Source organism: Podarcis gaigeae (assembly GCF_964106915.1).
Source record: "Podarcis gaigeae genome assembly, chromosome: 9".
In the NCBI taxonomy this organism is placed as follows: Eukaryota; Metazoa; Chordata; class Lepidosauria; order Squamata; family Lacertidae; genus Podarcis; species Podarcis gaigeae.
The window spans coordinates 67719455-67733226 of record NC_139685.1 but is presented as its reverse complement, the minus strand read 5'-3'; the positions used below and the strand labels follow the sequence as shown (position 1 = coordinate 67733226).

Below are 13772 nucleotides of genomic sequence, written 5' to 3'. Positions count from 1 at the left end.
AAACTGTGTTTAAACATAATTGCATTCAAAAAAAAATAGAAAGGGGGCAATGGGGGGAGGAAAGTTTGCATCCCTAAATGCGTGTCACTCCATTCTTACAACCCTGAAGTTAAGACACTCCGGCTGCAACGCTCCCATCAGTTAAAAGCACAGTAAAGCCCACTGATTCCATTAATTTGTGTTCATAGGATTTAAGTATTAGTTCCATTTATTTCAAAGGAAATTAATTGCCCTCACCTTTAAAAGCCCATCAAAACCAGCTGAAATACAGGCTGCTTTATAAACCCGAAACCATAATCCACAAACCACAATCTCCATTGTAATCACACTAAATTCCAGAGGCGAGCTGAAATTTCTCAGAAGGCATTTTTCTTGGAACATTTCTGATACATAGTCCCCTCCCCCCTTTTACTCCTCTGGGAAAAAGTAGGCTACAGTGGTACCTCAGGTTACAGACGCTTCAGATTACAGACGCTTCAGGTTACAGACTCTGCTAGCCCAGAAATAGTACCTCGGGTTAAGAACTTTGCTTCAGGATGAGAACAGAAATCCTGCAGCGGCAGCAGGAGGCCCCATTAGCTAAAGTGGTACCTTGGGTTAAGAACAGTTTCAGGTTAGGAACGGACCTCTGGAATGAATTAAGTTCTTAACCCAAGGTATCACTGGACTTTGAAGGATTTTCTCAGACTATTCTTCACTATCTTTATTTCTGTTTCATGATCAGAGGTGATTTCTATCCAAGGTGTTCTGTAATCAAGCTAGGGTGAAGTTAGCTACCAGTGACCATTGTGTCTGCTGCCATTTGCAGCAGCAGAAATCCAACAAAATTAAAATCTCGTGGGTTGGGAGAGAAAGAAGCTGTGCTACTGTCACTGCTAAGCCTCATCCCCAAGACTACTGGAGAATTTCTCCTTCCCTTGGAGAAATCTTGCAAAACACTCTCCCCAGTTCTTTTATCTGCAAATAGGCTAGAGGATTTCCAGAAATCATTTGCACACAGCTGTTGCCAAATTACTTATTTCAGCGCCATTCTTGAGAAAGTGGTTCGTGGATTGCAGTCTTGATTGAATCATATATACCTTTTCTAGCTTCTCCTGCTAGTGCAGAGGAAATTAAAGCATGACTGAGCAAGGGGAGTGACACAGGTTATGTTTGTTTTCAAAAGTCACCTGATGGAGTGCCCGTGTAGACATGCTCTGAAACAGCAGCCATCCACGAGGTTACAAAGAGCAGTGGGATGATACACAGCACTTTGTAAGGGGTTCTGCTTAGCAGCTCCAGTTTTCTTTATTTTAAACTTGAAGTGCTGGTTTTGGAATAGCACAGCGGCCGAGGGAGCATGATCCCAGCCAACCCTCAATTAAAAAAATAAAAATCGCTGTATGTTCACAATATGTCATCAAAGCAAACCATTCCATTGGTCCTAGTTCCCCGTCCCACCTGCAAAAATTGCACATTCCCTTAGACATGCATGGTTCTAGTGTTCAAATTTTGTAGTGTTGTACTTTTTTGCAACAGTCCTGCGAAGTAGGCTGCGACAAATCCTAACCTCCTTCGTAGGACTGTTGCGAAGAGTACTCTTGATAATTTTGGAACACTCGAACCATGGACGCCTAAGGGAATATGCAATTTGTGTTGATGGCAGCAATCATTCCAGGGGATTATTCTCAGCTGCCCAATTTCTAACGAACCCTGCAAGTCAAATGAAAGCACCGTGCTGATAAAAAAACAAAAAACCCCTCCTATTGATTCTAAAGTTGTTCTCATGCAATTCCTCTCTACTTCACCAGCGATCCAAAAAACGATACATCCCAACTCAAAGGCGTGTCTCGGGGTCCTTTCTTGTGTAAATGTGCCTGCAGGGCGAAAATCTGTGCAGAAGACGGAACAATCCCCACCCGCTTCGAACGGGGAGGCATCTTCACTTTCACAAACCTGAGCTGGGGGCGGTGGCGGGTGTGTGCTAAGCGAGCAGGATCTCCTTCATCTCTGCGCGGGTGATCCTAAGGATCGCTGGCGAAAGTGGCCGCGCAAGCGGAATACTCTGCAGGCGTGCCATTATAAAGACGATCCCGCTTCGCGTTCCCAGCCTTCTTTTCTCGGGGGTTCTTCCCCCGCCCCTCCCTGTAAGGAAGGAGCCAGGTGGGTCGAGAAGAGAGAAGCCGCCCCTTCCCCCGCTCCTCCTCCTCCTCTTCCTCCCCACCCCTCCGATTCTTGTCTCCTGCTGCTGCCGCCTGCGGCAAGGGACACCATCCAGGAGAGCGCTCGACTTGGCAGCCACAGGCGTGTGTGCGTGTGTGTGTTTCTTTTGGGTGGTGTAATTCCTCCTCCGCCACCCCTCGACTTTCTCGCGCGCAGCCGGCTTGGCTCAAAAGAGAGAAAGGCGGCGCGATTGGCTGCTGATTACCCAGCGCTGGGACTTCTGCACACACGCCGGAGACAAAACTCAGCCCAGGGCTTCGCCTGCCCCACTCGAGGAGCTGCGGAGGCGCGCGCAAAGGACGGACGGACTTGCCGACTTGCCTGCCTGCTTGACTCCCCTCGCGCCACAAGCACCTCAGGCAGCGCGCGCGCGCAAAGCCAGAGAAGCCTCGCCACCCAAGCCCACCCGTCCCCCTTCTCCTTTTCCGCCTAGTGTTTTGCAAGCACCCACCTGCTGCCCCGCTTCTCCCTTCACCCGCTTGGACGAAGCGCGACTCCCTTCGCGCGCCGCCTTCCCCCCTCAGTCTTGTGGAAAAGAGTCCCTTCGGCTCGGGAAGGCGAGCGCAATGGCGGGCGCTCCCCGCGCGCTGCTGCTGCTTTGCCTTTGCCTCAGCTGGAGCCTGCTCGTGGCCCCCGGGGAGCCGGCTCTGGAGCGCACGAGCGGGCTGCGGAAAAGAAGCCGGGCGGCGGCGGCGGCGGCGTTGGCTGCAGGTGACCAGCCCGCCCCGCTCGCCGTCTCCCCAGAGGACAAGGTCTCGGAACACATGCTCCGGCTCTACGACCGGTACAGCGGCGGTCGGCCCGAGGAGTCGGCGCCCGGCGCGCCGCAGCTACTCCACCTCCGCGAGGGCAACACGGTGCGCAGCTTCCGAGCGCTGCCAGCAGGTGAGCCCAGGCGCCCGCGCGCGCCAGCAGGCAGCCCACAGCCGAACCCGCCCCGGGTTGCTCGGGTGGGGAATGTGTGCGGTGTGTGCCGTGAGGTGTTTGGTTTGATGTTTGCGCGCGAGGGAGATTGGGCACGCCGGGCAGCGCCGTGCCATGCGCTCCCGCGCGCGCCCGCAGAATGACAGGTCCCCGCGCCAATCCCTTCGCCCGGGGCGTCGCGCGCAAAGCGCCGTTGGGTGGGCGTAGCGCGCTCCGGGTCGCCGCGGGCACGCGGTGCCCCCCGAGGGGGCGGCTTGGCGGAGGCCAGGTGAGGAAAGAGAACTTACCTGGGCAGCTTTGCCCGTCGCCGGCTAGCGCGCCACAGGCGCCCTCAGCACAGGCGTCGTCGTGGCGCCCTGACAGGACGCGCGTCGAGCTTGGCTTACGCGGGGGAGTTCTTACCTAGCGTTACCCAGCGCCGGGTTCAAATCAGGCGTGTGGGTTCTGGGACACATGTATACAGCGCTCTAAGGGCGCTTCCCTCCTCTTTAAGGGCCGTTTTATGTGAAAAACAACATTCCCAAGGAGTGGGAAAATTTACCATCTCTCTTCTCCGTGTGGTTGTGGTGAGCTGGTGCTCTTTCAGCCAGGTGGGTGTCCTGCGCCTGTTGCCCGAGAAATCGGATATATTAAAAGCAGGAATCTGCCATAAGCCGCCCCTGTGTAGGCTCCGGGGAGTCAAAACTGCGCTCCTGCAGAGAAAATGACCAAGAGCGAAAGGTGGAGGAGTTCCGTGTCAAAACAGTTTTTGTTTACACAGATCGCTTGAGGTTTCCTTTCTCTGTCCCTTCCGCTTTTGAGATTTAACCAGGGCTGTCTATCCTGCGTCTTCTTGGAGACCTCCTGGGTGACATTAAAAACAACAAGTAAACAACTCCTCCGAGTTGCTTTCGACATACAGTACTTTCCTTACCAAAAGCAAATGATGGCCATGGACTTTAATTTTAAAAGGTGGATCTTCCCCCGCTAGTGAATGCTTTATTCAACCCATTTCTCCGTGCAAAATCGGTTTGGGAGAAATGATTACTCACCAGAAGGTCCTCCGCTGCTCACAGAGCTCCCTTTTTCTAAAAAAAAAAGCGCTTTTGTAGGTTAAAGCCAAATCATACATGATAACGTCCAATGAAGGATAAAAGTTCATTGAGAGATCAGGAAGTGGGGCTCTGTCTTGCTTCTGCTCCAGTGAACTCTGTAGGGATTTGGTGAATGATTTGACAGCTGGACCGAGACCACAGACTGCACTTGTCTCAAACAGCCGCAAAGAGATTTTCCAAAAGTTGCTACATGCTCAGACCTCAGAAAGTCTATTCCTGGGCACATACCTGAAATCCACAATATAAATATACCCTGAGCACCACTGACAAAATGGCATGGGTGGGTGATGGTTAAAATGACACCCCAATCCTAAACCCAATGGACACAAGCCAGGGAAAATCAGCTACACTTAAGACCCACTGAAATCTATCTTTGACCCAAGTGTTTACCTGTACGGTTTGCAGTCTGACCATGCACTTGTTTACTTGGAAGCAAGTTCCATGGAGTTCAATGGGGCTTACTCCTTGGAAAAGATGCTTATGATTGACAGCCTAAATCACATTGATTTAAGTGGGGATTCGGCGGCCCGTCTACCTATCTGTGCATGGCATCCAATTATTGGGATTGACTTTAATTGATTTCAGAGAAATATATTTCCAGGTAAAGATGTGCAAGACTGTGGTGTCAGGTTGCAATAGATGAAACGGTTAGTCCACAATTAAGGTGGTGGTGGGGTATTTGAGATAATTTGTGTGCCTTGGTGGGGTGGGCAGATGACCTAATGACTTCATAATGTGGAAGCAAGTGCCGTTTATTTCAGTAGGTTGTGCACCTAATCTGTTTACGATCAGAGTGCAAGTCCAAGTAGATAAGCAGCATGCAGCCCCAGTCAGGTGCCTAGCAGAAATGCCACAAGCAGAGTATGATGAAGATGGCTGTATCTTACAGTTCGGCTCTAGTGTCTGGTAGCCAGGGGTATATTGCTGCACTCTGTATAAGGGGTATAAGTCATGGATGCTGCACTCTGACTAATCACCTAGCACTCCAGCATTTGTCTATACTTTTTAAAACTCTTGACCCATATCTTGCAGCAAGCTAATGCAATGCTATCATACACATTGTGTATCATACACTTCCTTACATTTCTCCCGAGCCTCTTGTTAGTCTGTTTTAATGCACTCTGCTTTTTTGAGCATGAAAACAAATTTATTTCCATTTTCTTTTTTTCATATGGCTCAGAATTTTATAATGTCGTATGGTGCCTAATCTTTGGTTTGTTTGTTTTTCTAAACTTGTAAGCCTTCTTTGAAGATTCGGGCACTCAATGTGAGTGTGAGAGACACGGCCTCAGTAGTTATTGCAATCTAATTACAGTGTCACCAAAAGGAAAAGGACCCAGAATCCTCCCATTTCTTATACCAGTATATTTTCTAACTATTGTGCCTTCCTCTTAGTTATGCATGCATTTGCTACATGCTTAGCTGAAGAAACAGATGCAGTGTATTATAGAATATGTCAGTTAATAAGTTTTTTTCGGCACACCATTAGTAAGTCAGTAAAACATATCGCCCTGTTTGAAATAACCATGTGCTTGATGTACTTGAAGCTTGGGCAGTTTCTACTGCATCACATATATCTCGCAGGCAAGCTACTGGGAGTCCCTTTCTTCTTCTGTATTTCAGGACTGGGATAAATTTTACACAGAGAAACAATTTCTTAGTCATTGTTTTTGCAAAGTAGGATGGCTTGATTCTAAGTACAATCATGCCCGTGCCGTTTGAAGAAACTCTCAGGATTCCCAAGGGCCTGTTTAGCATAGAGGTTTTAGCCTGCTGTTACATAGTAATTAGTGATCTTCTAGTTCTGGTGTGTTCTCACATCCACAGTTAGAAATTAATGCTAAAAGCAAACCACTTAATTTCAGGGAGATCCAGTATCGAGTGGAATGCTTCAGACCTGGAAAGCTGCAGCAGGGAATAAAACTCATCCTGAAAAGACATTCAAGACCAGGTTGAATCCCTCTAAATTTATGCAGGATTTCCTAGGAATGTAGGAAGTCTGTCTATCAGTCTCTAGGAGAAGCAGTGCTGGATTTGGTGCTGTGTTACATCAAACCCATCCATGTTTAATCCCTAGTAAGTGTGTTTAGGGGGGTGCTGTGGTCTAAACCACAGAGCCTAGGGCTTGTCGATCAGAAGGTCGGCGGTTTGAATCTCCGCAACAGGGTGAGCTCCCATTGCTCGGTCCCTGCTCCTGCCAACCTAGCAGTTCGAAAGCACATCAAAGTACAAGTAGATAAATAGGTACTGCTTCTGCGAGAAGGTAAATGGCGTTTCTGTGTGCTGCTCTAGTTCTCCAGAAGTGGCTTAGTCATGCTGGCCACATGACCTGGAAGCTGTATGCCGGCTCCCTCGCCCAATAAAGCAAGATGAGCGCCGCAACCCCAGAGTCATCCATGACTGGACCTAATGGTCAGGGGTCCCTTTACCTTTACCTTTACCTTTTAAGTCTGTTTAGGACTGCAGCCTTAGAGTAATTCCCATAACCATTTCAATCAATAGGAGTTTTGTCATATCATTCAGTGGACTGTGGACCCATGTCCATGACCCAAGCTTGAAAAACCTGTAGATGTCTCATCGGTCAACATGAGTTTTGTTTTGTTATCTTGACATTGGCTTTATGTTGTTCCAGTCAAAGTCACTACTTAGCTTTCACCAGTTTAGTCACTACTGGAGAGCCTCACCACTGCCATTGGAACAGTATATACTTACTTTCTGAATAACAATATTTACACGTGTGCGCATGTGTGTATTTGCCACTTTCCACAACAAAGAAAGTTTTTTTGTGCTCTTATACCCTTACATCCTCCAAATGCTGCCTGTTCCCAACATTTTAGCTTTCTCATTGCTTTGTATGAATTTCCAATACTGAGGTGTCAAATATACTCCCAGGAATTTTCTGCTAGCTTTCTTGAGCCATCTGGGTTTCTTCTACTAAATCTTAGTTCCACTTAGTTCTATTTAGCTTAATACCCACTCCTGGCCTCTAGCATGATGGCTGAAATTCACAAAACAAAGCACTGAAGAGTACTTGAGTGCCGGGGTGGGGAACCAGTGTGTCTCTCCGGATGTTGGGACTCTCCAGATGTAGGAGCTGCCCATCATGGACAGCTCCTAGCATGTTAAATGGTCTGAATAGTGGGGAGTTGAAGCCCAGCAACATCCAGGGGGCTATGAGCTTTGAAGCCCTGTTTTCGCAATACCACTACTACTTAACTTCCATGTTAGTGGGACACTCCTGTTCCCACTTTTTCAATCCAGCAAACTCCCATTGAACTCATTGCAGGTTTATGTTAATCACAACTAATGCCTATCCCATTGCCTTCAAAGTGGTGGTAGTCATGGGCATGAGTAACTTTTGCTGCACTCTGTCACATTCATAGATCGGCATCGCATCTTGATCCCAGATACAATGTGTGGATGCATGAGCCATTGGTTCCAAAGCAATATTGCATGTAAGAATGCATTACGATTGCAGCCTAAATCCACAATCCATCACCCCTTTGTTCCAGAGTTACTTTAATGTAACTATTATGCGCTCTCTCGCACACACACACACACACACACACACACACACACTGAAAATTGCAGCCAAGGGGACTTACTTCAGTTGGTTTATATTGCAAGTTTGAAAGTACTGTAGTGACCTGACCATTTACCACTGGCAAGTCAGAACTGCCACCAGACAACCAGGCAGGAGCATTTTTATAAGGTGGGAGAGAGTTGGTGCTGCTTGATATGCTACAAATAACTAACCTGGACATAGGTGAGCAGGATTTCTTTTTTATTATTATTAAAGATTTTATTGGTTTACAAAAGTATGAGCAATCTCTCTCTCTCTCTCTCTCTCTCTCTCTCTCTCTCTCTCTCTCTCCCTCTTTCCATGTAACATTTTTACAGATCAGTTTCATTTGTTGAGACATTAGTGTTATATTAGGAAGAAAAGGGGGGAAGAGGTGGAGGGGGAAAAGGTGAGTGGGGGTGGGGTCAGGTGGCAATGTTTCTGTTTTACTTAATATATGTGTGAGGTTTTGTGTCAGTGTCGCCCTCCAGTGTTACTGCCAGTCACCAAATTCTAATTGCCATCTCTGGAACGTATTGCTAGAATGGGTCTATTTATCATCCAAACTAGAGATGTCACTAACTTTGTGAATGCAATTAACATGTGTTTTTTGGGTTATGCAAACAGAAGGAGCTTTGAAACTGGGAGGGGGCGGAATAAAGAGGGGAAGGGGAAGTTTAGGGAGGAGAAGCTTGATTCTCTTTCTCTTCTTGCCATGCTCCCAATAAAATAAGACCTCTCTCAAGCAGCTATTTGCATTTCAAGGGAAACCTTCCATGGCACCAGAGCTGTTTATTTTGCCCTTATTCATATGATATAAGCAGTTCAGCACTTTTCCCTCCGTGATTGGAGACAGCAATTCTTCTGAATGCCCTTTGCTGAAACCGCAGGAGCAGAGAGTGGCTGTTGTGCTCAGGTCTTGCTTTCAGCTTTCCCCACAGGCATCTGGTTGGCCGCTATAAGAACAAGATGCTGGGCTTGATCCAGCAGGGCTGTCCTTATGTTCTTATGATCGGTGTGCGATAGGATGTGATGTTGCAAGGAATAATAATAATAATTTATTAGTTATACCCCGCCCATCTGGCTGGGTTTCCCCAGCCACTCTGGGCGGCTTCCCACAAAACACTAAAATACAATAACCTATTAAACATTAAAAGCTTCCCTAAACAGGGCTGCCTTCAGATGTCTTCTAAAAGTTTAGTAGCTATTTTTCTCTTTGACATCTGATGGGAGGGCGTTCCACAGGGCGGGTGCCACTACCAAGAAGGCCCTCTGTCTGGTTCCCTGTAACTTGGCTTCTCGTAGTGAGGGAACCTCCAGAAGGCCCTCGGAGCTGGACCTCAGTGTCCGGGCAGAACGATGGAGGTGGAGATGCTCCTTCAGGTATACTGGACCGAGGCCATTTAGGCCTTTAAAGGTCAGCCCCAACACTTTGAAGGAAGACATAAGCGGCCTGAATGTAACCTAACAACTCTTAACAGTCTTTGCATTTCACCTGCATATGGGCACCTAACAATCTTATCCTGAGCTGAGTTCCGCATATCACTTAACGTCTGCATGGTACCTTCAGCCCAATCCTATGCATGTCCATTAAGAAGCAAGTCCTGCACAGCTCAGCAAGACTTTCTCATACCATTGCACCCCTGATGTAGCCTCTTTGTGCCAATGAAGCTCTTGTATACAAATGAAAGAAAGCTGGTCACATTTGAGCAAGTCACATTGAAGTGAATGGGATTTTGGCACGTAGTCAAAATCGTAAGCCCCATTAATTTCATTGGAATCTAAGTGCACTTTCCCTGGAGAATTCCTGATGGGTTTAATCCACGTTAAGCATCTGTACTCAGCTGTCATTATGAGAGCCTAAACTGGGTGAGATAATTAAATATATACTTTGAAGTGCTTGGTGCATCACAGCGACATGGCTGGTCCTAAGGGTTATTGCACTAGCAAACAAATGCTTAGGACTATGGTGCAGTGCCATCCAATTGTGGCATTACAGTGCTGTTGCAAAGATTTTGTGCAGACATTTAGGATTAACGTGTAAAGCGTGTTTGAAAACATCATGACTGCCGTCTTATTAGTATCCGAGAACTGCAAAAGAACACTGTGTGTGTTTTGCAGTACATGTAAAATGCATGTTAAAATGGTGTTTGGATGTGTAAGAGAGACTCCTGGATTTGCATACAGTACAATCCTGAATGGAATCCAGGCCAGCCGGTATCAAGGTGAAGGTCATCATTGTGCAGAACATTTCCCCACAGAAGTGAATGGCAGCTATTTTCTTGTATACAGGAAGGGGCAGCCTTGCAGGTGCCACCAGAGGAGAGACTAAATCTGCTTCCTTCTCCTGGTGGCCTCATGGACTCTTCATAGTATCTTGTCTTCACCTGCATAGCTTCTTGGTCATAGCGCAGTGTGACAGCATTGGGAACCGGCTCTTATATACAGTGGTACCTCAGGTTACATACGCTTCAGGTTACAGACTCCGCTAACCCAGAAATAGTGCTTCAGGTTAAGAACTTTGCTTCAGGATGAGAACAGAAATTGGGCTCCGGCAGCACAGTGGCAGCAGGAGGCCCCCTTAGCTAAAGTGGTGCTTCAGGTTAAGAACAGTTTCCGGTTAAGAACGGACCTCCAGAACGAATTAAGTACTTAACCTGAGGTACCACTGTATTTGGATGGTACCATTAACATTGAGCCAGTACAGTCATACCTCGGGTTACAGCCGTTTCAGGTTGTGTTTTTTCGGGTTGCGGACTGCCGAAACCCGGAAGTACTGGAATGGGTTACTTCCGGGTTACAGCGGCCGCACATGTGCAGGAGTGCCGAATCGCAACCCGCGCAGACGCGTAGACGTGGGTTGCGAATGCTGCGGGTTGCAAATGTGCATCGCGCACAGATCACGTTCGCAACCCAAACATCCACTGTACTTTCACATCACAGGCTCCCATTGCCATAAGCATGCCGTGTTCAAATGATCATCCAGGGCTCCATGGGCAATTGTTTCGTGAGACTGTAGATAATTGCCCCTCCCTTGCTTCTACACCCTTCCCACCCCATTCTGGCTTCAGCACAAAGATCATGGCTTGCCCTGATTTAGAATTCCTCTTTGCACCCAACCTGGGAAACTCCGCTTTAATGCCAGTTAACAAACCAAGGCTCTGAAGAGAATTCCATATTTTAAAAAAGTCCTCTTGGAACAAAATGGTCCAGAACTCTTGTCTTCTTGTTTGCGGTGCCACCCATCAAAAACGGCCCAGGTACAACTCAGGGGAAGTTATCTTGGCTCCTTTCAGGATACCTGATTAAAAGGTATTTATTGTTCTAAACCTAAAATGTCTTTGGAAAGGAGCCCATCTTTGCGGTCTTTTAGCTTGTATTTACTCTGTTTCTTGACTGTGGGTGGCAAAAGTCCTATAAATACACAGTTCGCTCACCCTTTTCCTCCACCCCCCTGATCCTTTTGCAGTTCAAGTGCCAAGGAAATAAATTTGAAGTGGCTATAAGTTTTTTTTTGACACTTTTATAAGTATTTATGCAAAATATTTAACCAGTTAGGTGTTATCTTTCCTGTCCCTTAGGATGTGACAGCTCATTTGTGCGGTTATTAATGGCAGAGAACTACATTTTCTGTGAAACCTTAGATCGTATAAAGGTGGGGAGTATTCTCATTTCCCCCCACTAGGTTCCATACTTGGCTGAAAATGGAGTGGAAATTGGATATTTTGTTTCCATTTGTAGGTATTTCATATTGAAATTTATCCGCAACACACACTGGATGCTAGCTGGAATTTGCACAGAAAAAAACCGTGCCTGTCTCCATCTTCACCTTTCGGTTCGTAAGCAAAAATGCACACAAATTATTTGGTCACGCTGAGCCGTCGAAGCCAATCGAGGATTTTGGCATTGCCTTCCATGGCGTGTAGGTCGCCCCCATTTCCCCTGGTCTCTGGTGGCAATGTTGACTCATCAGTGAATTACTTTCTCAGGGAATTAAAGGGTTTTTGTTCACCTCCTCCACTAAAAGGTTCCATGGGAATCCGTTCTTATCAGTTTTAACAGCTGGTTTATCCATTCTGAGGAATAAGATAAGAAGAGTATTTGCTGGATCAGGCCAAAGATATCTCTAGTCCATCCTGTTCTCACACTGGCCAACCAGATGCCTCTATTACCAGCCATCTTAGTACAACAGCACTTTCTCCATGTGAGTCCCAGGAACTGCCATTCAGAGGCACACTTCCTCTGATGCTGGAATTATTATAGAGCCTTCCTAGCTAGTAGCTGCTGGTAGCTGAGCCCTAAAAAAAATTAGTCCAATCCCCTTTTAACGCTGCTCAAGTCGGCGGCCACCCCCACATCTTCTGGCAATGAATCACATTAGTTTAATTCTTCACTGTGTCAAGCTGTAATTCCTTTTGTTCTGTCTTGGGTTTTCCAACATTCAGCTGCAGTCCTAGTATTATGGCAGAGGGATAAAAACCTCTGTCTCCACACCGTGGGTATTTTTATGGAGTGGTAAACTGATGTAGCAGAATTCTGGACTGTCCCATATCAGACTGCAAGTGTGTGTGTGCGTGCGTGCGCGCACGCACACACCTACCCACACACCATGTTTTTCCTATACTTCAGAGTGAGTTCTTTGAATGCCCTTAATTAGTAATAATAATAATAATTTTTATTTATACCCCACCCTCCCCAGCCAAGGCCGGGCTCAGAGCGGCTTACAAGCAATAATAAAAACAAGTTGAATGATTATAACTTAAAAACAAAATTAAAATACAACATTAAAACATTGAAACACTAAAATATTAAAATGTAGCCTCCTCGCAGGAGGAGAAGGAAAAGAAAAAAGAAAGAGAGGGAGGGAATCAAATTAGTGCATTTCAAGAAGGTTGCTCTGAGCCATGGGTAGGCAAACTAAGGCCCAGGGACTGGATGTGGCCCAATCGCCTTCTAAATCCAGCCCGTGGATGGTCCGGGAATCAGCATGTTTTTACATGAGTACGTAGAATGTGTCCTTTTATGTAAAATGCACTTCTGGGTTATTTATGGGACCTGTCTGGTGTTTCTACATGAGTAGAATGTGCGCTTTTATTTAAAATGCATCTCTGGGTTATTTGTGGGTCATAGAAATTTGTTCATCCCCCCCCCCAAAAAAAATAGTCCGGCCCGCCACAAGGTCTGAGGGACAGTGGACTGGCCCCCTGGTGAAAAAGTTTGCTGACCCCTGATGAGCCTTTCTTAGTATGTACAAGGTGTGTTTTGCACTTCGGGAGCCTGCAAAAAAACCCCTCCTTCACTTTCACACACCTGTAGCCTATAAATGAATTCTACCAATCTCGTTCTGTGTTGTGGTGTAGAACAGCCTTCACCAGCTTGGGGCATAGCTTCAATGTTTCCCATTTTTAAAGGGACATTTCCTTATTCCGAATAGGATTCCACGCAAGAAAAGGGAAAAGTTGACAGCTATGACTTGGGGCCTTCCAGAAGTTGTTGGACTACAACTCCCATCAGCCATAGCCACGTTGTGCTGATGGGAGTTGTAGTACAAAAACGTCCAGAGGGCGCTAGGTTGGCGAAGGCTGATGTAGGAAGACATTTGTTTATAAATTGTACTTTTTATTTTTTCTACATGATGACTTGTTCCTCCCCCTCCTCGAAACCCCCAATTCTTGTGATTCTATAGGGCAAATGCAATGTGGATACTTTTCTATGATAGGTTCATCCTCATTAAAGATTTTGGGCCAGCTGTAGAATATGGGTTTCTCATTAGGGGAAAGGCATCTCTTTGCTGGACAGCTTATCTAACAATTAAAACAAATCAAAAAGTCATCTGGTAGGAATATTTGCATGACTCGCCCCCCCCCCCCATTAGTCCCTTAGACTTCAGTATTGCGAGAATGTCTGAATAAGTGATTTGGAGATCATAGCCTCTAGGTGATTAATTGCGTGTCCACCTGAATATCAGCAAAAGTCAGTCATGGTGGGGC

At 46.7% G+C, this 13772-nt stretch overlaps 1 protein-coding gene and 1 long non-coding RNA gene across 2 annotated transcripts in view; one reads left to right on the top strand and one right to left on the bottom strand.

Annotated features, from left to right (window-relative positions):
• Positions 1-406: 406 nt before the first annotated feature.
• On the bottom strand, positions 407-2745 carry LOC310852907. Its single transcript, XR_014568421.1, has 2 exons — positions 2654-2745; positions 407-2124 (listed from the first exon to the last, which is right to left on the bottom strand). It is a non-coding gene; the product is annotated as an uncharacterized lncRNA (long non-coding RNA).
• A 23-nt stretch (positions 2746-2768) lies between these two features.
• The window catches only part of BMP3 (bone morphogenetic protein 3), a gene marked incomplete at its 5' end in the record, with an annotated part of 37431 nt that continues 26427 nt past the window's right edge, over positions 2769-13772 (top strand). The window contains 3 exon segments of the mRNA XM_083756669.1: positions 2769-2874; positions 2877-2913; positions 2915-3087. Of these exon segments, the coding sequence (XP_083612795.1) occupies positions 2769-2874; positions 2877-2913; positions 2915-3087 (316 nt within the window).